Here is a 24683-nt window from a genome sequence, read left to right on the forward strand (position 1 = left end):
TTTACGAAGGCCCCACAATTCCCCACAAATCTGCCCGCCCCATAAGCCCGTGAACTGTCCAATCAGGGCAGCTGCCTGTGCATTATGCGGATTTCGCTTCCCCAATTTGGGCTCAACTTTTACGATGCTCAAGATGTGATTTACTATTAAGCTTATCCCCCCCCTTTTTCTTTTCCAAATCTTCGCAAACGAGCTGGAAATGACTAACTTCAAGGTATGGGCGAGGTGGCGGCCTCTCAAGTCTGCTGAGTCTCACAATGGCGAAATCACACGCACATCCGACGGGGATCACACTCGTCAACGGCATGAGATCTCGATCTCGATCGCCGCCTCCGCCCGAGACAAAGTGCTTTCGAGCCGTGAGCGATCCTGGAAAAGTGGCCTCTCATTCGACGGGGTTATTGAACCTGACGAGAAAAACAACATTGCATACAATCGCTTAGTGGCACCAATCATCTCCGATGTGCTACAAGGGAAGTGCTGCAACTTTTTCGCATATGGACATTCAGGCAGCGGAAAAACTCATACCATGATTGGCTACGACTTCGAAAACAGCGACGAATTCGGCCTTTGCCTAGCAGCAGCTCATCGCCTGGCTACTGCGCTCGGTGAAATCAACGGGGAGATTACGGTGGCCTCCAAATTCGGCATTGGTCTCCGAGTGTACGAAATGCGCAAGAACAGCGCGTTTGATCTACTCAACAATCAAAACGAATGCTTCGTCCGCGAGGGCGCTGACCGGCGGGTGCACATCCGAGGCGAAACAGAAATACTCGAGGATGGCAAAGTGAGAGTTCGACCAATCACAACCAGAGCATGTTGGAGCTTCGAAGAAGTACAAAGACAACTTCGGGAAGCCCTGAAACAACGTGAAACTGCAACATCGACTATACACGACCAAAGCTCACGTACGCATGCGATTATCGAAATGGAAATCATCACATCGGATCTTCTTCGCGCCCGTGATAGTGTGGTTGAGCGACAATCTGAGCTCGTCCCCGTCGGCAAATACGCCACAGACGTGTATATCGAGGAGCAACTCCTTGCAGTAGTTCAGACCGAAGATGGGAAATATGTGCCAAATCCCGATTACGATGTGACCCGGCAGCAACGGGTCCACGACGCGGAGACCAAAAAGGCCGAGTTTGAAACCCGCGTGAAAGAGGCGGAAGAATACGAAACTGAAGTCTTTGCTTCCATCGCTCAATTACACCAATGTGTTGGCGGAAGGCTTGTCTTCGTGGATTTGGCCGGTGCCGAATTCCTTTCTGGTCCAACTACAAGTGGGTCTATGCTCAAACAGACACCGCAGGAGAAACAACAGGGACGGCAGATCAACACAGACCTTCTTGCATTGAAAGAAGTGATCCGAGCTAGATCAAATACTTCTCAATCGCGCATTCCATATAGGTCCTCGCCATTGACCATGGTCCTGCGTCATCATTTTGAAGCATCTGCTGATTCTCAATCGTCGATTATTGTTACTGTTTCACCAGAAGCAGATCAATATGCCGCCACAATGAACACACTGAAATATGCAGACCTGATTGGACTAGCAAATACACGTGGGGGATGACCCGATCTGGACACATGTTTAGGGAGAACGGATGAAATTGGAGCTTTCCAGAAGCGGGTGGTTTGCTTGTGGTCAATTGAGTACATTGTGCATCTCTTCCCGAGGTCCTTCTTCAAACAAACATCCCTTTTGCCCGTTTGTGTTTCAACAAGCTGGGTAATCTTGTTATCAATGATCCTAAGGAGCATCGACCATTGAAAATTGTGGACGACACCTATTAGACTATAGATAGTGGATATTTCCCTGGAATTGATGCAGCCGGGGAATTTTTGGTCAGGAAATCAAGGTTCAAGCTCCAAATCTGATCTGTAGGCTTAAAGATAGGACTTGGAACAATTTCTGAGTTTGAAGGTAATAGCTTCTCTGGACGAGACGCGATAGTGTAGATATATCCATTGGAGGTTATACCGTGGACATGTAAAAATGTGGGGCTATCGCCTGACCGGACGGGAACTTTTGCGGTACAATCCACAGATGCAGGTAACTACACATCTCTAGGTTCAACTTGAAACTGTTCTCTACATATTCTAGACAATCCCTTATCTCACCACATACGACCACAGGGTGTGGAAAACAGGGCTTCCCGTCCGCTCAGCCGTACTTAAGCCACACGCCGGTGAGTTAGTAGTTGGGTGGGTGACCACCAGCGAATCCTCACTGTTGTATGTTTTTAGTTTTTTTTTTTTTTTTTTTTGGGATCAGCTATACACAAGAGATAAAGTCTTTCCAAGGTTGTGAAAGAGAACCAGCCGAGACGAGTGTGCTCCAAGGCTGTGTGAACGACCAATTTGGGTGACGGCGCGAACTAAGACTACCGAGTAAACCTTGGAACCACACCCGTGGGCTATCACCGCTTTAAAAACTAGTTGTGGTCTGGAGGAAGGAAAAGCAGCTGAGTGAACTGGACTAAGAATTACAGAAGCACCTATACCATTTGGTTATTCCACTATTGACGCTCGTTCTGGGTCTATTCGCGAGCAGGTTGGTTACTTGGGGACTCCAAATTTTCTTATATGACGTTTTGGCGGCCCATGTCGATTAATTATTTCTAGGAATGATGAAGGTTTGAAAGCATCTATGGGCAATGATAATTTTGCGAATAGGACTTATAGCGGGACTTACAACCCGGATTGAGAAATAAATACTAATATTTGTAAATTGAGTATGTATACATGGATGGAATAGAAAGAGTAGAAAGAATGAATGGAAGAGAAAAGAGAAAAGTAACGGGATAGAAGCTGTTCAGGGAACAGTAGATGTGAGAAAAAAGAATCAAAGTTTAGTCAGTGTGTGCTTCTCTTTGAATGCAACGTGCCTCAAGTTCATTTACGTAATGCACTTGAGGCAGTAGTCACTGTGCGAGGTGTATTGTATTCAGTGTCCTCGCATCTCGAGATTTCGTCGGTGGCTATGTCTGCGGTGATGAGACGAGGTCGAGGTAGGAGATGGGGTCGAGCTAGAAGACGACGACTCCGATCTCGATGTGGAAGATGTGGAAGATGTGGTGGTGGTAGGCTTTGACGAAGTGCTTGATGTAGTTAAAGGAGTCGATGTGTGTTTGGCAGAGGAAGTAGAAGTCTTTCTGGTTGAAGTTGACTGTTTTTTGTCACCACCTAACCTAACGGAACCGACCGGACCGAAATTGACACAAGACGGTGACATCGGTGCTTTGAGTTCCTGTACAGAAGAAGTTAATGACGGTTTCAGGGATCCATTGGCAGGTTAAATTGACATACCGCAATAGTGTGCTCCACCATGGGGTCGTCAGGTGTATCAGCTTGCGCAATATCCACGTTAAGGCTGACTCCAGCCTTCGGGGTGATGCAAGCTTTGGAGCCTATGTGACTTCGTCAGGAAATACTCAAACTCATTATTTAGAATTTACTTACCACCAGCCGAGACATGAGCTCCAATATCGGATCCGAGATTGACATCGACTCCCAAACCCTTGTCTAGATAACATTAGTACATTTTTTTCCAATTTGAGAAACTGACTTACCAGTAGACACTGCTACATTGGCTCCGAGATAGGGCCTCAGGTTGACACCGGCTTCATAACCCAGGTCTAAGATGATGTTAGTACATTCAATACATGCTAAGACGGTCATACATACCAAAGACTGATGCCGCAAATTGAATTTCAGCTTTGGCGTAAACCTCAGCCCCAGCCTCGATCTTAGCATCGATCGTCACCGGCTTGGTGTCAACTTGAGGAGTCCACCCGCCAGCGGATACGTCTGGAGACAGAAAATCAATTTCGAGCTCTGCAGAGTTCTCTAGACTGATAGTCACTCCGGCTGATATGCCCGCGGAACCTTTGATAGGACCAATTTGATATCCAAAACTAAAGACAATTTCCGGGCCAAGGTCAAGAACACCCCCTGGAATTGAGATACCATCGACAGGGATCTTTATGAGCTCGTGCTCGTTGGAGATGTCACCGGTCATGTTCCCACTCAGTCCTAGGCGGGGTGTGAAGGTTGCAGAGACGTCATTAGGCGAGAGTGTTAATGAGGCGGACTCGGGGATGCCAGCGTTTGTCTTGATGTGGACACCAAAATCGAACGATCCTTTTGTTTCACACCCTTCACATGAAATGTCCACGGAGACATCCTTGCCGGGAATAGGGATCGACTTGCTGAGGGGTATGTTATGGTTAAAGCTTAGGGAAGTTTCATCGTCGTAGTCGTCCCAGCCTCGCCTGGCTGTGGATGATTCTGGAACATTGCCCACTGTGACCTCGTAATTACGGAAGATTTGTTTCCATTCCGATGCCACGCCGCTCAATTTTGCCTTTAGTGATGGCTTGTCGAACGTGATTGATGAGACGACGAATGGCAACCTGTGAGGGTTCCAGCCACAGTGCTTACTGCCCATCACAAGGATCAATTTACGGTCATCGTCATCATTGACCCACTGCCATCCACGCTGGGTGTATCCAAACGCACGAGTGTCTTCCAACTCCAGGACTATGCCATCACCGGTGCAGTTAACGGATGTCAACAGGTGTCGGAACTTTTCCATGGAAACGATGTTTGCTTCGTCCTCGCCGACATCGACTGTGAGGTTCGCCAGCGTCTTGTGGCCATTCTGGGAACCTGTTAAACACAGTTAGTTATCTTGTCATCGCTCGAGGAACATGCTCCATCCACGGGGAACCATACCGCTCCAATAGTAGGAGTCTTTGCTCAATCGATCAAAAACCGAAAAAGCAGCATCTTCGTTCGATTGATCTCGACTTGCGAGAAGGGGGTTGACGGCATCAGGAGCGTCTGTATCTTCAAAAACCATAGACAAGCCTTGTTGAGCGAGAAGGGCCAGGGTCAGGCTGGAAGAGAGCCAGAATCGCCGGATATTCACCATCGTGAGTGCGAAAATGAAGTCTGCCTCTTGATAATACGGTTTTCAGGCCCAGTCAAAAGCGATCTGTTTTCCCTAAAAAACCCCATTTTGCGGCTCCCCGGAATTTATATTGTTAGGGTGAAAACCTCGTATTCCTTCCCATGAACGAGCGTCGTCTTCAAACCGCTGAGGATAATTCTCTAGTGGGCAAGACAAGCCACCTTCGGCGAGATCTAATCCAAACTTTTGTAGCCAATAATAGGGCTCAGCACCTCAAATCTTGGCAGGGGCAGACGGCAAGACGCGGCAACGTTCGTGTTCTTATGCAGGCTGTCTCCGGATCCACATTTTAGGTCTGTTCGTTCAGCGATCCTGTCCCTTTGAAGATAACGAGCCATTTGTTATCGCTTATCATAATCTTACAATTCGTATTGAGCCGCATCAGATCTAACTAAGAGAAGTTGGTTCTTGCGAGGCTAAAATTAGTTGAGGATGTTTCACTTCTAAACCAACATCAGGGTCTTGGGGGCCGAAGGTAAGTGGCCTGTTAGCATCATTGGAATCCATACAATTTAATTGAAGGGCGATTACATTCACCAGAAACCCTCGTGCGATATAACACCGCGTGTCCCCACATCAGAGAAGAAAAAACACTATATGAAAGAACCGACCGCAACCTTGGGATTATTAACTAGTGACACCTTACTACGTACTCGGTAGAGTTTCAACTTCCACTACATAATTTACTGCTGAATTGACATTCATGGAAACAACACCAAAAAAGCAAAAACATACAATAGTGAGGATTCGCTGGTGGCCACCCACCCAACTACCAACTCACCAGCGTGTGGCTTAAATGCGACCTAAAAAAGAAACCGCCTTATCAGCAACATATGGGCTACCTCCTGAAGTGGGAAGAGCGCGCTGGCGGTCTGACATCGCAGACAAGACGACGGGGGTGCTCAGTGCTCGACGAGGATCATGGGGAGCTAAGCAGGCCCCCTGTGCAACCAGAATAGGAAATAGATGCTGTTTTTCAGAGATGTATAGAATGCTTGAATTGCTAAACTATGCGATCGCGAGATATGTTTGATGTTTGCCTGGTTTGTCAGGCTCCCGCGGGTGTAGATTGTGATAGCTTCTCTCTCCCTCTTCTTCTTCTCCTCGTCTCTCACAATTCTACAAGATCGTACATGTCTACGGTGCTCCTTTTCGTCGATAATAAATCTGAAGCTGTGGGATGCATCTAGCTCCCATTGTGGCGGAAATTAAACTCCGCCCCCGCCCCCGCCCCCTCAAAGTCTCAGCCTCCTCATGTCAACAACCCCTGGTGACAGTCCATGCGGGGACTATGTGGTCCAATTCCATCCTGAGAGGGAGAACGTGAATCTTGACTGCCAAGCTGGGGTTCTGCCAAATGTAGAACCACCTACCCCAATATAGATGTTTTGATACATTGTCATCTTCAGCATCATTGGCCCGATCACAAGGTCAGTCTTTTTTCGGGGTGATGAAGAACCGAAGACTTGCGCTACCAGAATAATGCCGCTTTAGATATCTTCTGATCGTTCGAGCTCGGCTGCAGCGCAGGCGTCGGGATGTGGAGATCGATGCCGAGGATGCAAGCAAGCACGCCGCGGAGTCCATCCCCGTGGAGAAATTTGACATTTAGTGCAAGATGAGGGCCGCATAAAGTCGCCAAGCGTCTTCAGAATCGATCAAAGTGATGATAATGCAAACACCTATTCAAATGCGGGGTGCAGAACCCGATTTCGGGCTATGATTATGACGAAGAGCGATCCATTGTGGTATAAAAAACTTGATTCAGCCCCATTCAATGGTATCTACAGATCATCAACCGATTCTGAGTGACCTGGTCGAGCAGATCCTCTGTTGGACAACAAAGATGTTGACCTTCAAACTATTTTCCGCCCTGATCATTGCATCAACTGCTCATGCAGCGGCCGTTTCGAGCTACCTCGATTGGAAGTCGTTCAATGCCACCGGCCTCAATTTGGGAGGCTGGCTTGTCCAGGAGTCTACCATTGATACCACCTGGTGGGCGACTTATTCCGGTGGAGCTCCGGATGAATGGGGCCTCTGCGCCAACCTAGGCACCCAGTGCGGCCCAGTTCTGGAGCGACGGTATGCTACGTGGATCACTCCTGCCGACATTGATGCTTTCGCTGCGGCGGGCATCAATGCCCTTCGTATCCCAACTTCATACGCTGCCTGGATCAAAGTCCCTGGGTCTCAGCTTTACAGTGGCAATCAAGTCTCGTTCCTCGAGGCCATCTCGAAGTACGCTATCAACAAGTATGGAATGCATATCATCATTGATGTTCATTCTCTTCCTGGGGGTGTTAACGGGATGGCATTTGGAGAAGCGGAAGGGCACTACGGCTGGTTCAACAACGCGACAGCCCTCGATTATTCTTTGCAAGTCATTGATTCGGTGATCAGCTTTGTGAGAAACTCCCAGTTTCCCGGATCCTTCACGATTGCTCCAATCAACGAACCCGTGGATGTACCGGACATTGCTGTCTTTGGTACCCCATACTGCCTTACCGATGACGGAGCAAAATATGTCCAGAAATACATCGATCAAGTCATTGCAAAAGTCGAAGCCGCCGATTCACGAATTCCAATCATGTTCCAGGGCAGCTTCAAAGGTGAAAGTTATTGGTCACCCAACTTCGCTGCCGACAAAAATCTGGTGTTCGATGTCCATAACTATTATTTTGCGGGCCGTGGTGCCAGCTCAGCAAATCTCACTCAATTCATTTGCCAGGACGCGGTGGCCGCGGCGGGAGATGGAAAGTTTCCTGTTTTCATTGGAGAATGGTCCATTCAAGCAGAGATTGATAACACTTTCTCAAGCCGGAAGAAGAATTTGCAGACTGGCATCGCTGCGTGGAAGAAGTACACTCGAGGTAGCTCGTACTGGACTGCCAAGTTCTTTGGCGATGCGACGGTTTCTGGAGAGGGTACTCAGGCTGATTACTGGAACTATGATACTTTCGTCCGTTTGGGTTATACGAGCTCGTCTGCGAATGCTGTGACGTGCTAGTTGAACGAGTAGCTTGGTATCAGCATGATCGAAGCTACTGTCTTGAACATCTCTTCTATCAACAGCTCTCTCGGTGTGTTAATGAGAATTCTCTGCATGGCAGGCGCAGTATATAGCTCCAAGAATGCCAACTTCTTTCAACTTCAACCACCCTCGGCTTTTATTGCTGAGTTGACATGCAATGAATTTAAAAAATAAAATGAAACCAAAAACATACAACAGTGAGGATTCGCTGGTGGTCACCCACCCAACTACTAACTCACCGGCGTGTGGCTTAAGTACGGCTGAGCGGACGGGAAGCCCTGTTCTCCACACCCTGTGGTCGTATGTACTGGAAATTTCTATGAGGCTATCCAAGAGGTATGAGCGATGGCTGTTGATAAAGGGGTGTGCGCCGGCTTCCGATATATGTAGTTCTCTTTTTTGATTATATGTACTCTGTACTCTGTACTCCGTATGTAGTACCCAGTCCGATGATTACCAATGCTTGTGTTCCATCTTGGTTTGCGGCTGTACTACTGCGGACTAGCGGACACCCCGCAGATATCCCCAGCTACCCTATTGCGTTAAGATTGCGCCCCAAATGTGAGGTAGCATACGATTGAGAGCAATTTTCGACGAATGGGCCCCCGTGCTGGGAGCACTATGGTATTCTTAGGCTACCCAGGCAGCAAAATACCTTCATAGATTACCTTTTTAACTAATTGCAGCAATAAACCTTGCGAAGCCTTGTCTCAACCAGGTAATTTGCTCACAGAATGCATGAATAGGCATATTCACACAGCCACAAGAAACCCGGACCTTGAGAGAATCTTGGAATTTTTCAAAAACTATATATCACACCGAATTCTCATTTCCATACGATGCTCGTTGGAAGTCGGAAACTCCAAGCTCAAAAGTCCAGCAAACTTGATTATATCATTCATCTACAGTCTCGCCATGCACTTCAAACGTCTTGTCCGTGCAATTACGTTTCTTTTAATTTCTGTAACAGTCCTTGGATTCTCGCCAACCTCAAGCGACAATCGGCAACTGGCACCCTTGAAAAAAGCCACCACCGCTACCCCCAGCTTGCTCAGTGTCGAGTATTTTGAAGACGGACCAGTTGATGGCGAGCCAGTGATTCTAGTCCACGGCTTTCCATACTCGATAGATGCGTTTGCTTCTGTGGCCCCAGCCTTAGTGAGCCAAGGCTACCGAGTCATCATTCCATCCCTGCGTGGCTACGGCGGGACCAGATTCCTACATCAGGACACCCCTCGAAGTGCGGAGCAAGCAGCATTGGGATATGATCTTATCGCGTTGATGGATGCCCTTAAAATTGACCAAGCTATTTGCGCTGGTTATGACTGGGGCAGCGTTGTTGTGAATGTTGCGGCGGCCTTGTGGCCAGAGAGGTGCACTCGCATGGTCGCTGCCAACAGCTACCTCATTCAGAACCGAAGCACCGCCTGGATCCCAACAGACCCAAATGCCGAAGCGACTCGCTGGTATTATTATGCTTTCCTTACGCCGCGAGGCGCTGCGGGCTTAGCTGAACGACCTAAGGATTGGACGCGAACTCTCTGGGAGAAAAATTCAGTCGGATGGAATTTCACCGAGGATTATCTCGACCTCACCACCAGGGCGCTATTGAACCCCGACTTTGTCGACATCACAGTTAACTTTTACCGAAATCGTCTTCTCTATGCTCCGGGAGACCCTGCTTTTGCCGAGCTTGCGAATAAGTTAGACAGCCAGCCACCCATTACAGTTCCCTCAGTCACACTTGATCCGGAAGATAGTGTTGTTCTGGCACCAGCGAACGCCACTGCTTCTGCAAAGTTCTTCAAGGGACCGCGGTGTCATTATCGACTTCCGAATGTCGGCGAGAATATTCCCTATCAAGCACCTGAAATATTTGTGAACGCAGTCCTGCAAGTTTCCAAGCTGAGTGGGGCAAATGTGACATGTTCTCCAATTTCCTAAGGGCGTTGCGGTATAGACTGGGAGGCTGAGTGATTGTGCCCCACTGGAATGCAAGCTAACCAACTGGTGAGCTCGTCGAATCTTCTTGAATAAATGTCACCAATATAATGTTTTTGGAATTTCGAACTTCTTGACCCAAATGTCTCTTGACTAATCAACTGATGCGCGAGCCACTTGATTTTTCTCACAGCGATTTGACCCAGTATAATGCGTAGAAAGTCTTCAGTCATGAGCCTGGATGTTTCGTGAACCTTTTACATCCACGAGAACACCTTTGTCCCGTAGAGTGATAAGTTTTAATAGATAATAGAAGTTGGTTGAGGAAAGATAGATCACTGTAATGGCTGGTACGGAATAGATATGGATCCTTTGCCGGCTGTCACCTGGGTATTTGCATCTTGACTCGCCCCCACAGTAAGGATATTTTCAGTAAGGAGTACACCACGAGAGGAATGAATACCTTCGCTGGAGAAACACAGAGAGATGTTCCCGTGAGATAGCTCCCGGCTTTATTGGTAGGTCGAGAATTTTTGGGGCAAATTTTTGCGGAGGGGAAGTCGAGACCCAAGTCTTGGCGTTTGTGCGGACGCGTTTTGCAAAGCTTCATTTTGACCTTGAATGCAGAATGTGCATTTTCCCTTGATTTGATGCTCGCGTTTGGCAAAGTGGATAGAGATTGGGTTTTACTCATCGCGAAAACACCCGCGTCAGTGCGCTTTGACTTTGACAATGCCTGCAACGATGCTGTGCAGAGCCGCGCTGGCGAGTCTTTAGGTCGACCAATAGCTGATGCACGCGTTGCGTTTTTCTCCTTTGAAAAAGAAAAGAAAGTAATATATTAGGATCCTTGTAAAGAACCGAGGACCAATAGACATTCGAACCACTTATGATATCCCGGGATAATCCCCGGAGAAAATGACTTCAGGCGCCCAGCGTCGCCCCCGGGGCCAGCATGGCTCCTCCCCTAACAGAACGAGTCATGTGACCCGTTTGTGGCTATTTATTGTTTATACCATTCTTTGAGAGCTCTCCTGTCCGTTTGAACTCTTTATCAATCTCGCTTTCTTTCGGTTTTTACTCCCCAATGTACGCCCTCCAACGCTTATTCTACGGGTTCCCCGAACCCGCCCCACACCAACGAACTAAGCCCGTCGAAGTGCTTTGCTTAGGTCTACCACGCACCGGAACCGAGTCACTGACCGTCGCCTTACGAACGTTGGGCCTGTCAGCATATCATGGCTGGGACTTAGTTTTCGAGTCTGATGGCAGCAAGTTGCAACTTTGCCATGAGCTAGTGCGGCGAAAATACCACGGCGCCCACGATGGTGACGTGCAGATCACCCGGGCAGAGTTCGACACCCTCATCGGGGACAGTCAGGCTGTGGTGGATTCCTTGTGCATTTTATTTGCCCCCGAGCTGCTCGCCGCCTACCCGGAAGCCAAAGTGATCCTCAACCAGCGCCTCGATATGAACGCCTGGTACCGTAGCCTGGAAAAAACGATCGTGGCGATCGATCAATCCTGGCTCATATGGGGAATGCAGTGGTTTTCCCCGGAACTCCATTGGCTGTGCAGCCTTTACTTGAGATACGGATACCCGGGCGTGTTTCATGGCGTCACCACCACAGATAGCATTCGTCGAAACGCCAAGTGGGTCTATCGCGATCACTGCAACATGGTTCGGGGTATGGTGCCCAAGGACAACCTGCTTGAGTGGTCCGTTGAAGATGGCTGGGAGCCAATTTGCGAGGTATTTCTTTCGAACAATTAGCATTTACGTCAAACCCATGGCTGATGACAGATAGTTCCTCGGCAGGCCTGTTCCGGACGAACCCTTCCCCAGAACTAATAATCCCGGAAATTACGCCAAGCGCGCTGATGAAATTATTCAAAAGCGGATGCGCAGATGTGTTCGCAACTTGGCTCTCGTCACCGTGACTCTAGGCGGGATCACCACTGCCGTTGTAATCTGGTGGCATGGACGGATCCCGGAAGCCACAAGTCTCAGTGATCACTTAAAGCGATTCACTCAAGTGGCTTAGAACCAAAGTGGCGAACAACACCCCAAACAAAACAGTTGAAAGATTTATTCTTGGACACACTTTCTACACCGCCCCTCCCCAGAAAAGTGACTTCATCTGGTGTTGGGTTCGAGAAAGGATGTCTGTCAGACTTCCGCAATAAGCCAAGTGGGCCCGGATCTCGGGTCTACAGTCCACACACCTTGGGCCAGCCCAATAAGCAGCACATTCAAATCATGAGGCTCCAGAGAATGCTATCGCTATTGACATCTTTAATTGCTGATATCACAATCTTCCAATTTTCAATCACTACCCTTACCTCTTCAATATTTGATTGAATATTTCAACGTCATGTCATTCCAAGGTTATCCCTTAGAGAGGATTAAAATAACGAGGTTATATTCTTAAGATTTGGGCGTGTATACACTCATCTCAAAGCCATTGGTATATGGCAAAGTCATGTTTTGGAAACCATTAGCGGGATCCCGAAGGTACGCCAGCAAATCCGCATATCCCTGTGCACCCGAGATGGTGTTATCGGTCAAGACCACTGCGCCTGCCTTCATGCGCGGGAGAACAGTTTTGAGGGTTGGAAGTGCAAGTGCCGACCAGACTGTATGGAATTAGCAAAAGAGCACCAGCCGAAACCAGATCCGAACTTACTATCGAGAAGCAAAAGATCAACATCTGGTAATCCACTCTTGAGAGTCTCAAGAAGATCACCCTCTCTCAAATCAATCTGCTGCTCCACTTCAGGGCCACATTGTGCCCAATACTGGCGCGCAACAGCCGCCTTTTCGGGCTCGTTCTCGGTGGCGATGACAGTACCGGACTTCCCGGTAGCGGCTTTCGTCTTCGCAATGGCGAGCGCGAGGTAGACTGTGCTCACTCCAAAGCTAGTTCCTGCTTCCACAATGTTGGTGGCCCCCATAGCATTGATCAACTGGTATGTGAATTGACATTTATCTTCATCCAGAGCAATGGACTTGTCCAGCATGAGCTTCTTAAATGCCGCCTTGGGATCATTGCTTGGCTGCTTGTCTTCAAGATCTCCAAGGACATCTGCCGAGAAGACCTTTCCTTTCTTCGAGATGACAGCTTCCTGGTCTAATGACTTTTTGTGAAGCTCAGTCAAGAGTTGCAGGATGTGCGGCGGGGTGTCGGGAAGTAAAGGGCTTGTCATCTTGTTTGATCAAACAATTTCAATTGTTTTGTGTGAGGCCGTGTTATTAAAGATTGAGAGAAGAGGGCGATTGGTGGATGACACAGCGCGAAAATGGATTTATGTTGGACATCTCGATGTGTTGTGGGGTAACCAAGTCTTGGCATTTTGGGGAACTATACCCCACGAGAATACCGCGCACTGTGAATTAGCATTTCGTGATGAATACAAATGTGAAATATCCCCTCAAATAAATGACCATAGTCATAATAAATGTTATGCTCAGGTAGCTACGGTGAGTTTTGATCTAGTCCCCATCGCAGTAGTTGCACTTTTCAAGGTTGAATGAGAGAACTGATCACCGACGGCATTCAAAGGCATTCTAATTGTTAAGCATTCAGATTTGCCGGCCACGTCGTCGCATGCTTCACGTTTGTTTCCACTTTTGCTACTGCTTGTGGAGAATCTATGGGTATTCCAACGTAAATACTAGAAGTCACTACATTCACGTGCATATCTATACGATACTCTGTACCTCATCGGAAAAAGAGTCTGCCGTGTAGCAAACAGCAGAAGGTCTTGGCACGGGCGTTGTTTTTACCGATCGATGAACCCGATCATACAAAATATATAGCAACTGATTTTGTCTGTATGAAGCAGTAATACTTATGTTTTGAAGTTGAATCAGACCTCAAGTTCTCAAGACAGTGACAAGATGCCCGATCTTCATTCCCTCCCCGAGGGTACCCATGATATCTTAATTTTAATACCAAGATGTTCTCTTTCCTCTAGGGGAGACATATGAGATTACGATAGTACTCGATCTCTCAATGAAAACAAAACTTGCAGCTGCTCTTACCGGTTTCAGAGTGTCCATGGGCTGCACCCACGGTTGAGCAATGATTTATTTTATCAAATTCCTTCATTGAGTTGAGCTACGGAGCATGAGCTGAAGATACAATGGCTCTGTTTGAATACGTTAAGATAACTTCAATGATGAATCTCGCTGTCCTTTTTGATATGAGAGGACTCAAAAAATTCTAGTGGAGTTTGACTATCCCCTTAGTCAAGTCGATTCATTTCTATCGGTTTTTGCTTGTCTCTGTGCAACCTCTCGGGAAATTCCAGCCTGGACCTGTTGAACTAAATGTTCGCCTATGCTCCTGCCAGTCCACAGCCTGTCCTGTTCCAAGCCTTGCCAAATCAAAGCTTCGGTGCCTAAAATAAGGCTCCATCCTTTTTGCTTCACTATGCTTGCTAGCTTGGTAAATGGAGTCGGGTTGTAACACATCTCCAAAACAAAGCCTTTAGCCTCCATGCTCAGAAAACTCTCGATTATTCTCCTCACGGCGATTTCCTCTGTCGTTTGTGGTTCAAAATCTGGTATACATGAGATGATCGCACCAGGCGCATGAAGGTCCAAAGCTTGGGAAACCGTCTCAACGTGCAACAGATCATGACCATAGCCTCGGTTCGAAAAATCCTCAAGAAGTGTATTCACCTCAGACTTGTCGCGGTTGACGAGATAGATGGTGGTGACGTTCATCCATTTGCGAAGGGCGTAAACGGCTCTGCGTGCCGCTCCACCACCACCGATAACAAGAGCAGGGCGGTCATGGAATGTTCGCTCTGTGGGTTTGATGTTCCGATAGAAAGCGTCACGAATACCAACCGTGTCTGTATTTGCACCGCATGGAATCTGACGCCCTTAGTCTTGTCGGAAGTAAACAGTGTTGCAAGCGCCAATGTCTCGGCATTCGTCCGTCATCTCATCGAGGTAGGGTAAGATTGCCACGTTGTTTGGCATTGTGATAGCCGCGCCTTCACACTTTGAGTCAGTGAGGAATTTTCCAAAGTTTCTGGATTGAGGATCTCGTTTACCAAAGAATTCTGGGTGGTGGACCAGCTTCATGAACTCTCCCATGTCATCCAATTCCAGTCGAACTTGGCCCCAAGGTAGGTCTAATCCTCGAAATACAAAGTCATGAATAAACGGTGCCCAAGAATTGGCAATTTTCTTGCCGACCACATATCCATGTCGACCAAGTTGGGAGATATCGGATGGGGATAGGATATCTCCTGATGGAAAGCGTTCAAGTGTCATCTTAGGGGGGTACAGAAAAGACCTTCGGGGATGTCCAGGCACGGTTGGGAATTTTTGGCCAAGCCAATTGACGCAGCGCTGCTGTGCAAGACTGTGAATGTAGCACGCCACAGTAGTTTATCTTGAGCAGAGATACTTCCCTGATCCCAAAACGAACTGACAGCCCTTCGGAGGTCTTGAGGAAAAGCAGCAAGCTTCCCTGTTGGGATTAGCTATGCTTCGAAATCTGAAAAATACCGAAGACTTCCAAGGTTGTTGCTATGGACGAGAAAATAATCATCCGTAACCGTGCTTTATAGAATGAAAACTCACCTTACCGGTGAAGGTCTTTGGCGACGTCGGTTCGGGTTCCATTCAGCCGACGAGAGCTGGGGTCCCCTCTTTCATCGGGCTTCTTTGCCGGCTCCACTCTGAAATCGGAATAGCAAAATCAAGATCTATACTCGTGAACTGGGAGTTTCCAATGGTGAGGGACATCTTATCCGTGCCTAAACTCTGAAAACCTAGCGTCTAGCGATACATTTCTATGGAAATACACAGAACGTATATAAACATTACGAGAGCCTGGGAACTTTCCAAGTTTGCAGGTTCATTTGATTTCATTTACTCTTACGATACTTTAAGTCAAGAAAAGCACCATATCCCCAGTACGAACAATGTCTTCCCACAAAATCCTCTTGATCAACGGCCCAAATCTGAACCTTTTGGGCACCCGGGAGCCTCACATTTATGGTTCGACAACCCTCCAGCAGCTGGACTCGGCAATCACCGCGCGGGCATCGCAAAACAACATAAACATTACCTGCTTCCAGTCGAACTCGGAAGGTGATATTGTGAGCCGAATCCACAAGGCTGGGGAAGATGGGGTAGCCAGCATCATCATCAACCCGGCCGCGTACACGCATACATCGGTCGCAATCCGCGATGCCCTTCTTGGTGTCGATATACCATTTGTCGAAATTCATATCTCGAACCCTCATAAGCGAGAGACATTTCGCCATCACAGCTACTTGAAGGATAAGGCCAGCGCAGTGATATGCGGAATGGGGATTTACGGTTACTTCGCTGCGCTGGACTGGTGGGCGTGGACTCTTGCCGGAAAGCAAATCATTTGACTTGCTTCTCAAAGCGTATGATGCGCTCTCAGGTCGCCGAAGTTATTCTTTCAAAGAATGAGATATGAATTTGAGGCCATCGATGTACGATCAACCTGAAATTATTTTCCGAGCCAGCAGAGATGTTGATTCCAGCGGCAATTCTTGCAGTGAAACTCGCTGTGCTCAGCATAGTGTATAAAGGTATTAGATCACCCATAGTAATGCCAGTGTATTTCCTGCATATTGCAAGGCCGTTGTTTGTCAAAGCCGAAAGATGTCAAAATTACCCCAAAATGCCAAGACCAACAGGCAAACATAGCAAACTCTGTGCATCCTCGATGGCACTCCCAGCCAATCAGAAGCTCGATTTTAGGAGTTTCCCAAGATTGTGTCATGCTGAGTCACCTCCGCGGATTTGCGTCTGGTCATTCCCTTCTCCATAGGGGTTGTCTCGAAAATGCCACCGAGGAAAAGGCAAAAGCCAAGGCCAGGTGAAGGTGTGGCAGGGCGTCATGAAAGTTCTGACCAGCCGCCACTTGCAGCAAAAAAGCCCAAACGCGCCTTCCGTTGCCAATTCTGCGCCAAAGAATTTCTACGAAATGAGCATTTACAACGACATGAGCGACTGCGTATGAATTCCACGCACTCAAAAGAACTGCGCTTACCATATGTCAGATACCAAAGAGAAACCATTTGGGTGCTCGAATTGCCCCCAAACCTTTACCCGAAGGTATCGGTTCTCCAAGGCCCTCGCGCGTAGATTACCAGATGGGGCTGACTTTTATGCCTTACTGATACAGTGATCTCCTAGCACGCCATATCCGTATCTTACATGGGCCTTCAGTAACCCATATTGTCTCAGATCCAGCTTGTCACAACCACGAGGAAGCCCCACAGCATGCTGAGCGCATTCCCAATTCTCCAGGCAACTTGTCTCCTGTTGATGCGCAAAGTCAAAATACTGCTTTATATGACCCAGCTCATTCATATTTAGAAACATCAACATCTGGCGCTGATTTGACCCTTTGCCCAGATCCAGCTGCGTCAATTAACCCAGCACCATCCGCATCTCACACGGGGGTGTCATCGGCCGAAGGGATAAACGACGTACCTCACATCTCATGGACCCAACCGAGCAGCAACTTTGGCGACTTTGCTCTATTCATTGATAGCATGAATATGCCGTATGGGAGCAATGGCGGCTTCTTCGTTGACCAACCAGCTCTGGCTCTATCGCCTCATCCTCTATTCAGCGAGATAAATGAGCAGCAGTGGCATGGCCATCAGCAGCCACCACATATAGCTCCTCTTAACATCGACACGGATGACACGTCTACACCACGTTTATTCGATGAGTTCTCATCGACATTTCCCTCTTTCGAGTCACCCTCTTCCAAGTCTAAGCATGAGCCCTGGAGAGTCACACAGCAAGACTGGGAGCATTTACTAGGCGAGATACAGACTATGGTCTCCATCATTCCTCCTGAATTCTCGCTCCCGTCTCGCCACACTATGACTCGTTACATCGCAACATATTTTTCGGGATTCCATCGTCATCTACCCTTTCTCCACGTGCCGACATTTGAGCCCACAAAATGCCCAGTTGAGTTGATTCTGGCCATGGCTACCATCGGAGCACAGTCAGCCTTTGACAACGCCAATGCGGTCATGTTCTTCCGGACGTCGTACGCGATAGCACTGGAGCGCCTGCGCAACCGCAAAGCCCAACTCCGGGACAAAAGGTTTCCAGCGGAAGACGCATCCACGCTTACCGGGGCTCCACTGGGTCCCCAGAATAGACCATGGGTGGGATCATTGCCCTCAAATGTTCCGAACCCGTCAGTTCTGCCTTCGGATCAAGATGAAGCGGACCGATTTGATCCTCTCAGCATATCCCAGACACTGCTTGTGCTCATGGCAATGGCAACGTGGGGCAATTCAAAGGCGATTTATAACGAGGCTATCGGCCTCCAGAATATCTTGGCCGAGCATATGCGAGAGGAAAAACTCCTTGAGGCGCGCAAACATCATTCTGAGCATGCAAATTGGGCCGAATGGATCCGTGCGGAGGGTCATAATAGGACTGTGGGTATAATCTTCTGCTTCTTTATTTTTCATACGATAGTCTACGACACCCCGCCCCCGATCTTGAATTCCGAGCTCTACATCACCCTGCCATCGTTGGAAATCAGTTGGGCAGCGCGAACTGAGAAAGACTGGCAAGAAACTCGCAAACAAGCAGAGCCCCAGGTTACTTTCCAGTCATGCTTCTCCCTTCTATTTGCAAGGGAAGGCGAAGGAACTACCATGAGGCCAAAGGCATGTTCTTCATTGGGCGCGTACATCCTCATCCTTGCATTGATTCAGCACATATATTTTCTGAGGGAAATGGCTAAGCGCAAGGCCCCTTTTGATCAAGGACCTGCCCCGAAAGATGTGGCTGAGGTGGAACAAGCACTCAAAAACTGGCAACACAGATGGTACATGGACCCAGAGTCATCATTTGGCCCTGGAAGTCCACACGGACCAATATCATTCAACTCGACTGCATTGCTCCGCATGGCTTACATACGATTGACCGTTGACGTGGGCCCCTGGCGAGCTCTCAATACCCACGATGCAGAGGATATCGCGGCTTCTATTCACCGAAGCCCGGAATTGGAACCAACTCACAAGCTCACTCGTGCAGTTCTGTACTCTGCGCATGCCTTGAGTATCCCTGTCAAAATCGGTGTCAACATCGTGGCCCGTAATCAGGCGTTTGCTTGGTCTCTTCAACATTCACTCTGTGCGCTTGAGTGTGCTTTCGTGCTCAGCAAGTGGTTGATTGCGATACAGCATCGCTCCCCCGGCGTTCCTCTTGGCGAGGATGAATCCAGACTCCTTGCTTATGTAGTCGACATGGTCGCAGAGGCAGATTCCGGATTTCATTTTGACAGTCAACGGGAATTGACGGCAACTCTACCTGATTTGTGTATTCGAGTTGTTCAAATCTGGGCACGGCTCTTGAGCGGAGTTGCCGTTTGGAATGTTGTGCGCATGATAGGGAAAGCCTTGGCCGCGTATGGTCGCATCTTGGAACAGCAATGGGGTAAACCCGAAAGCGAGACAGTTTCTCCAAACGACACGAATTGAATGATGATATACATTTGTTCATACACATATTTTAATTAACATCCGAGTGGCTTCCATACCATCAATATTCAAATCTCGGGGAAGTCTCCACGTTTCCCCAGAATCACCCAAGCCTTAAGCAGGACACCATGAATCTTCGCCACAAGTAGTAACCGCTTCCAAGGTTCAGCACCATACACTATCATAAAAGAGTGTGACCTTGCTTTTGGCTCTGCGAAGCTTGCTTTGATATTCATGAATGGCTGTTGTTAATTCTATGTTTTTCTCATACTGTGACTTTACTCTGCCACTCTTCTCGCTTTTGTCTGTGTTTTGTTGCTACAATAAGATTGACGCAATGTCTCGATCGAATTCTGGAGCGGTGATCACAGGCCAGTCTACGAGAGAAATCAGCCATTGGAACAGTAGAGTCATTGCTTGAAACATTGAGCTGTACGGCGTTAACGCTCGTCTGCCCTTTCCATTTCGCTCATTGCTGCCCTCAGTGAAATGGATCAAGCACCCGTGGAACTTGAAGTAACAAGAGTCTGTTGGGAGGTCAGATGACTCCCTTTGTTTAGGTAGCTCTCTCTCTCTCTCTCTCTCTCCTCCCTTTTTTCCCCGGTCGGTCTTTTTTGCTTCACAGCCAGAATCTGCTGTTTTGAAGCGATTCGTGCTTCTCCGCAGATCAGCCTGTTCTCAGAGTCCACACACAAGAACACTCAAGTTCTCGTTGCTCCCAGCGGCAATTCTGAGTCAGGATGCTACCAGCGATCAAGGGCACTCGTTCTTCTCACTTCGAATCTGCCTGTTCTCACTTCGAGTCATCTTCTCCCCCTTTTGAGCGTTCTTCTTTTCCCTTCGAGCGTTCCTCTCCCTTCAAGTCTTCTTTTTTTTCTGACTCTCGGTCGTGAACACGAACTGACAGAGCGCATTGCCGAGGACTTATAAATCTTCAAAGGGGAGAGTCGCGCAGCTGGCACATCAACATGGTCTTGGCAGAATTGATTGCTGACAGTGCCATAGCCATGGAACATATAACACCACAACCGGCCCATCCACCAGAGAGTGAGATAAAACCCAAGGCCAGTCCAGGATCAAAGTACATTTCAACTGGCTCTCCAATCCAAAACCTGTTGTACCCCACAACTTGGGGGCGCTCGTCTCTCCAATTCCCTGCGTACGGGGTGTGATGTTCCCCATTTTCGCCCTTGGGGTGAAAGGAGAGGGTGGGCAGCTTGAAGTCAATACCCAAAACAAGAACAACGTTGCGCATATGCTGCGCAATCTACGCTCGCTATCTTGTCGAGCTAATGGGGAAGAGGTGACATGTCGAGTCTTTGACGAGGCAGTTCGTGCATTTGCATCAATCTTACAATGGTAACAATTTGGGGTCATTGGACCCGGGCCAAATCTGGCCATATCTACATCCACTCTGCCTGCTCGAAATCAACCAGCATCCAAGCGATCGACAACGCTGGCTGGCAATCCCTCCGTCTCGAACTCCACGATACAATAGACTGACAGCGCCGCTGTCAGTCTGCGACGAGACGGGTATTATACCCCTCTTTCGTGGTTATACCAATCAATTAATCCTACAAGCCTGAGTGCCGCGCGTCAGCGCGGCCAAAAAGACGATCATAGCTGGTTGTAAACAGGAGTAATTATATATTAACTTAATCTTCTATTTCGATAGATAATAGATAAGAGCTATCAATATCTTCGGGACCTCTTTTTAACTATCTTTTTGGCTGTCTTTTTGGCTGTCTTTTTGGCTGTCTTTTTGGCTGTCTTTTTGGCTGTCTTTTTGGCTGTCTTTTTGGCTGTCTTTTTGGCTGTCCTGTTGGCTGTCCTTCTCAGCGGGTACGGAGTACTCCGCAGTTATCGAGTACAGGAAGTCTTGGCTAAGCTGTGAATAGAGAATTAGGGATTGGAGATTATAAATTAGCCAACAGCTGATTTAAGCACATACGACCACAGGGTGTGGAGAACAGGGCTTCCCGTCCGCTCAGCCGTACTTAAGCCACACGCCGGTGAGTTAGTAGTTGGGTGGGTGACCACCAGCGAATCCTCACTGTTGTATGTTTTTGTTTTTGCATTCTTTTTTGTTGAAAACCACCTCTCCTCCAGATCCTGTTTGATTTCATGAACGACTGTACTCTACGACAATAAATTTCCACGGCTTAGGCTTCTCCAAGGTTTCTGTCGGTGTTCATCTCTGGCATTCCCCAGAGTTCAGCAGTATTTTATTCATCGTGGGCCTTCAAAGTTGTCTGTTACTTCACTACAATCCAAACATACCCCATGGATAGCATAGCGATCTGTAGCACTCTCTCTTGTCACTTCATTCTCTCTTCTCACTTCACTCTCACTTCACTCTCGCTTCACTCTCACTTCACTCTCACTTCACTCTCACTTCACTCTCGCTTCACTCACACTTCACTCACACTTCACTCACACTTCACTCACACTTCACTCACTTCACTCTCACTTGACTTCTCACTTCACTTCTTACTTCACTTCTTACTTCACTACAATCCGAATATATTATACATCATAAGTAGCTATGAGATGTTTTCTTCTTATTGAAGTTATTATCACAACCCTTGACAAACCATATTACCAAGAATTGCCATCTGTATCCTTAAGGGTAAGTGTGCTGAGAATTGGCATGTCTATGCGACCTGGGTTGAATTGATCGCTGACTGTGTTATAGCAATGCAACAAATAGTCCTGGATACCTTTATCATTTGCGGGGGATGCCACCCCTCCACGAGCCCATCCTCAGATACCCGCAGAAGCGAGGAACGCGCAAAGTCGTCAACGGGGAGGCTTTTGACGCCCAAGTGGGCCATGACAGATCGAATGTCGAGGCCATATTGGCCTACTCGGTGGGCAAGAAGATGCCCTTGAGCACCGAATGTCACTCCTGCGCACGAGGAAGTGGAAAATTTATCGGTTGTGTGCTTTCCCCGGGCCAAAAATACTGTGCTTCCTGTCACTGGCGTGGCATGGAGAAACGCTGCTCTTTTAACGCGGCGGCGTCCAAAGCCCCAGAATCAACAAAGGCGTCGACCACATCACCAAAAAAACGACAACCTGGCTATAGAAGAGCTCAAAAGAGCAACAAGAAAGTACAAGCAGGCCCGCAAAGTGTTGAAGAAGGCCACAAAGTCGGTGGAAAAGACGCTGAAGACGCTGAAAAAATGAGAGAAGGAGGTAAAGACGCTTTTCAAGAAGTTGCGAGATCGATTGGAATGGTATGTAGCCAAAGGGAGAGGACGCCGAGACAATTCAGCATAAGTTTGGGAGCAGTTCAAATGAGTATTGAATAGTTGCATTTTTGGATAAGCCTGAATTGCCACAGTCAACTTGGCAATTCTCCCAAGATTAGGCTGCCCATGAGCTGTCCCTGATAATGTTTGCTCCACAAAGTCAAGATCCAGAGGCACTATTTGAAGAGGTTTTGGTTCTTGCACCCGTCGTGAAGTTGAGCACGCACGATGCAGAGGTCGATGTGCCTAAATGCAACCGTTAGCTTGTAAAACAATCGATCTGCAGGGGAAAGAAACTGTGCTGAAAATCGAAGTCAATCATGAAGAAATAAAGGAGACATTGATGGGTTGGAAGTCCTTGAAAGAATATCTCAGAGCCTTTTTCAGGGCGATTTATCTCACCCCTCCACACTCCTTGTTTTCTTTTCCTTCTCTTCTCCCCCAACCCTCTTCTTCTCACTCACTACTTCATCCTCTTTCAGCCTCTCCACCTGCGCATTACTGGGCGTCCGAATCCAGAAAATGTCCCTAATGCCAGAGTAAAACACCCGTCCTGATTGTGTTGAAAAGAGCTAACTTAACTACACAGCCTCCTCGCCGAGGTACCTGAGTGGCTGCTCCACCCCAGTGGCCCGTCGATCATACCAGCGTTGCAAAGTGGACCCGCGGAATTGCCTCCGGCTGCATGGGCTGAATGCGTCAAGGAACTCCCCTGGCCATGCGTGAGGTGGGGTGTTAATATCTACTCCGAGCTCATCAAAAGGATTCAACACATGCCGGCTATGAGAGAGCCTGTTTTGCGACCTGGCATTACCTGGACTGGTGAAGACCTGAACCGCTTCCTCGAGCGAGACCTTGAGCACGTCGAAGCCATCTACATTTTCACAGTTGGGCAAGTGGCTCAAAATAAATGCCAGCTCTGCGAAAGAGGAGGGGGTATGTTTCCTTTCTGCGTGGTTGTAGGCTCTATTGGGTGTGCGAGTTGTTATGTGACTGGTATTCCGTGCTCGAAAGACTCCCTTTTCCCCACTGTCGCCACTGACTTCCCCACTGTCACCACTGCCAACCGAACGATCCTACGGCCTATCGCACGTCAGCTCGAGACAGCACGTCAACTCGAGACAGCACGTCAACTCGAGACAGCACGTCAACTCGAGACAGCACGTCAACTCGAGACAGCACGTCAACTCGAGACAGCACGTCAACTCGAGACAGCACGTCAACTCGAGACAGCACGTCAACTCGAGACAGCACGTCAACTCGAGACAGCACGTCAACTCGAGACAGCACGTCAACTCGAGACAAACCGCCAAACCATGACAAACATGCGACATGCTCAAGCTACGCTCATCACCCAGATAGCTTCAATCCAATCGGCATATCGACCAGTGTGCGAGCACCTCAACCGCCGGCTCCTACCCTTCGATGCGGATGTCAGAGCCCTAGAAGAGTCCATCGATGGTCGACACGGGTCTCGATCCCTCGCCGAAAGTCTCGCTGCCTTCAACACTGAGATGGAGAAGGTGCTTGACGCGTTTGCTGCCCTGCCCAGTTTTCCTGAGTCTGAACGCTGGTAAGCCACTGGCTACGGGATTTGGCGTTGCTCAGCTGCTCATGGCTGGAAGGCAGAGTTGGATTTCCGATTTCAGGGGCTGCTAGAAGAAGATAGTATGACCTGAGAGCCCTCTGCTTCTTCTTGAATTGATATTCTTCTTAATCAACAGCTAGTTTCCCAACTTGAAAATAGGAAAATGGATCCTTGATCTTGATCTTTTAGCAGCAACACAGAATTAGGTAGCCGCAAGGTTAATTAAACATGAAGCCCTAACAGGGTACTTGAAACCGAGTGACCTTGCTGTCCCAGAAGCTCACCAGACCTGTGACATAAAAAAAGCTTGATATTAGGAAAAAAAGCTACGCTCAAAGCCGGGGCCTATGAAAGGAATTATTTCGC

At 48.2% G+C, this 24683-nt stretch overlaps 10 protein-coding genes across 10 annotated transcripts; 7 read left to right on the forward strand and 3 right to left on the reverse strand.

The window, feature by feature from the left end:
• Nucleotides 1-199: 199 nt before the first annotated feature.
• N7506_001482 (kinesin family protein) lies at nucleotides 200-1576 on the forward strand (the record flags this gene model as incomplete). Its single annotated transcript, XM_056950778.1, has 1 exon — nucleotides 200-1576. One exon carries the CDS (start codon nucleotides 200-202, stop codon nucleotides 1574-1576), a length of 1377 nt encoding a protein of 458 aa, XP_056816693.1.
• Nucleotides 1577-3032: 1456 nt separating this feature from the next.
• N7506_001483 (uncharacterized protein) lies at nucleotides 3033-4939 on the reverse strand (the record flags this gene model as incomplete). Its single annotated transcript, XM_056950779.1, has 7 exons — nucleotides 3033-3158; nucleotides 3209-3253; nucleotides 3313-3413; nucleotides 3466-3528; nucleotides 3576-3641; nucleotides 3691-4674; nucleotides 4741-4939. 7 exons carry the CDS (start codon nucleotides 4937-4939, stop codon nucleotides 3033-3035), a joined length of 1584 nt encoding a protein of 527 aa, XP_056816694.1.
• A 1816-nt stretch (nucleotides 4940-6755) lies between these two features.
• Nucleotides 6756-7988, forward strand: N7506_001484 (glycoside hydrolase family 5 protein; the record flags this gene model as incomplete). Its single annotated transcript, XM_056950780.1, has 1 exon — nucleotides 6756-7988. The coding sequence occupies one exon, from the start codon at nucleotides 6756-6758 to the stop codon at nucleotides 7986-7988; it is 1233 nt and encodes a 410-aa protein (XP_056816695.1).
• Nucleotides 7989-8927: 939 nt separating this feature from the next.
• N7506_001485 (alpha/beta hydrolase) lies at nucleotides 8928-9956 on the forward strand (the record flags this gene model as incomplete). Its single annotated transcript, XM_056950781.1, has 1 exon — nucleotides 8928-9956. One exon carries the CDS (start codon nucleotides 8928-8930, stop codon nucleotides 9954-9956), a length of 1029 nt encoding a protein of 342 aa, XP_056816696.1.
• A 1084-nt stretch (nucleotides 9957-11040) lies between these two features.
• N7506_001486 (sulfotransferase family protein) lies at nucleotides 11041-11998 on the forward strand (the record flags this gene model as incomplete). Its single annotated transcript, XM_056950782.1, has 2 exons — nucleotides 11041-11706; nucleotides 11762-11998. The coding sequence occupies 2 exons, from the start codon at nucleotides 11041-11043 to the stop codon at nucleotides 11996-11998; spliced, it is 903 nt and encodes a 300-aa protein (XP_056816697.1).
• A 383-nt stretch (nucleotides 11999-12381) lies between these two features.
• Nucleotides 12382-13160, reverse strand: N7506_001487 (O-methyltransferase; the record flags this gene model as incomplete). The annotated part of the gene is made up of 2 exons (XM_056950783.1): nucleotides 12382-12590; nucleotides 12641-13160. 2 exons carry the CDS (start codon nucleotides 13158-13160, stop codon nucleotides 12382-12384), a joined length of 729 nt encoding a protein of 242 aa, XP_056816698.1.
• Nucleotides 13161-14847: 1687 nt separating this feature from the next.
• Nucleotides 14848-15597, reverse strand: N7506_001488 (uncharacterized protein; the record flags this gene model as incomplete). Its single annotated transcript, XM_056950784.1, has 3 exons — nucleotides 14848-15334; nucleotides 15405-15442; nucleotides 15556-15597. 3 exons carry the CDS (start codon nucleotides 15595-15597, stop codon nucleotides 14848-14850), a joined length of 567 nt encoding a protein of 188 aa, XP_056816699.1.
• A 302-nt stretch (nucleotides 15598-15899) lies between these two features.
• On the forward strand, nucleotides 15900-16358 carry N7506_001489 (type II 3-dehydroquinate dehydratase; the record flags this gene model as incomplete). Its single annotated transcript, XM_056950785.1, has 1 exon — nucleotides 15900-16358. One exon carries the CDS (start codon nucleotides 15900-15902, stop codon nucleotides 16356-16358), a length of 459 nt encoding a protein of 152 aa, XP_056816700.1.
• A 526-nt stretch (nucleotides 16359-16884) lies between these two features.
• On the forward strand, nucleotides 16885-19475 carry N7506_001490 (fungal specific transcription factor domain-containing protein; the record flags this gene model as incomplete). Its single annotated transcript, XM_056950786.1, has 2 exons — nucleotides 16885-17096; nucleotides 17141-19475. Coding segments are annotated over 2 exons (2547 nt in total), but the record flags the coding sequence as incomplete, so codon positions are not given.
• Nucleotides 19476-23251: 3776 nt separating this feature from the next.
• Nucleotides 23252-24306, forward strand: N7506_001491 (DUF3716 domain-containing protein; the record flags this gene model as incomplete). The annotated part of the gene is made up of 2 exons (XM_056950787.1): nucleotides 23252-23268; nucleotides 23319-24306. 2 exons carry the CDS (start codon nucleotides 23252-23254, stop codon nucleotides 24304-24306), a joined length of 1005 nt encoding a protein of 334 aa, XP_056816702.1.
• Between the last annotated feature and the right edge of the window lie 377 nt (nucleotides 24307-24683).

Source organism: Penicillium brevicompactum (genome assembly GCF_028827555.1).
Source record: "Penicillium brevicompactum strain IBT 35665 chromosome Unknown utg000001l_segment0_segment0, whole genome shotgun sequence".
NCBI lineage: Eukaryota > Fungi > Ascomycota > Eurotiomycetes > Eurotiales > Aspergillaceae > Penicillium > Penicillium brevicompactum.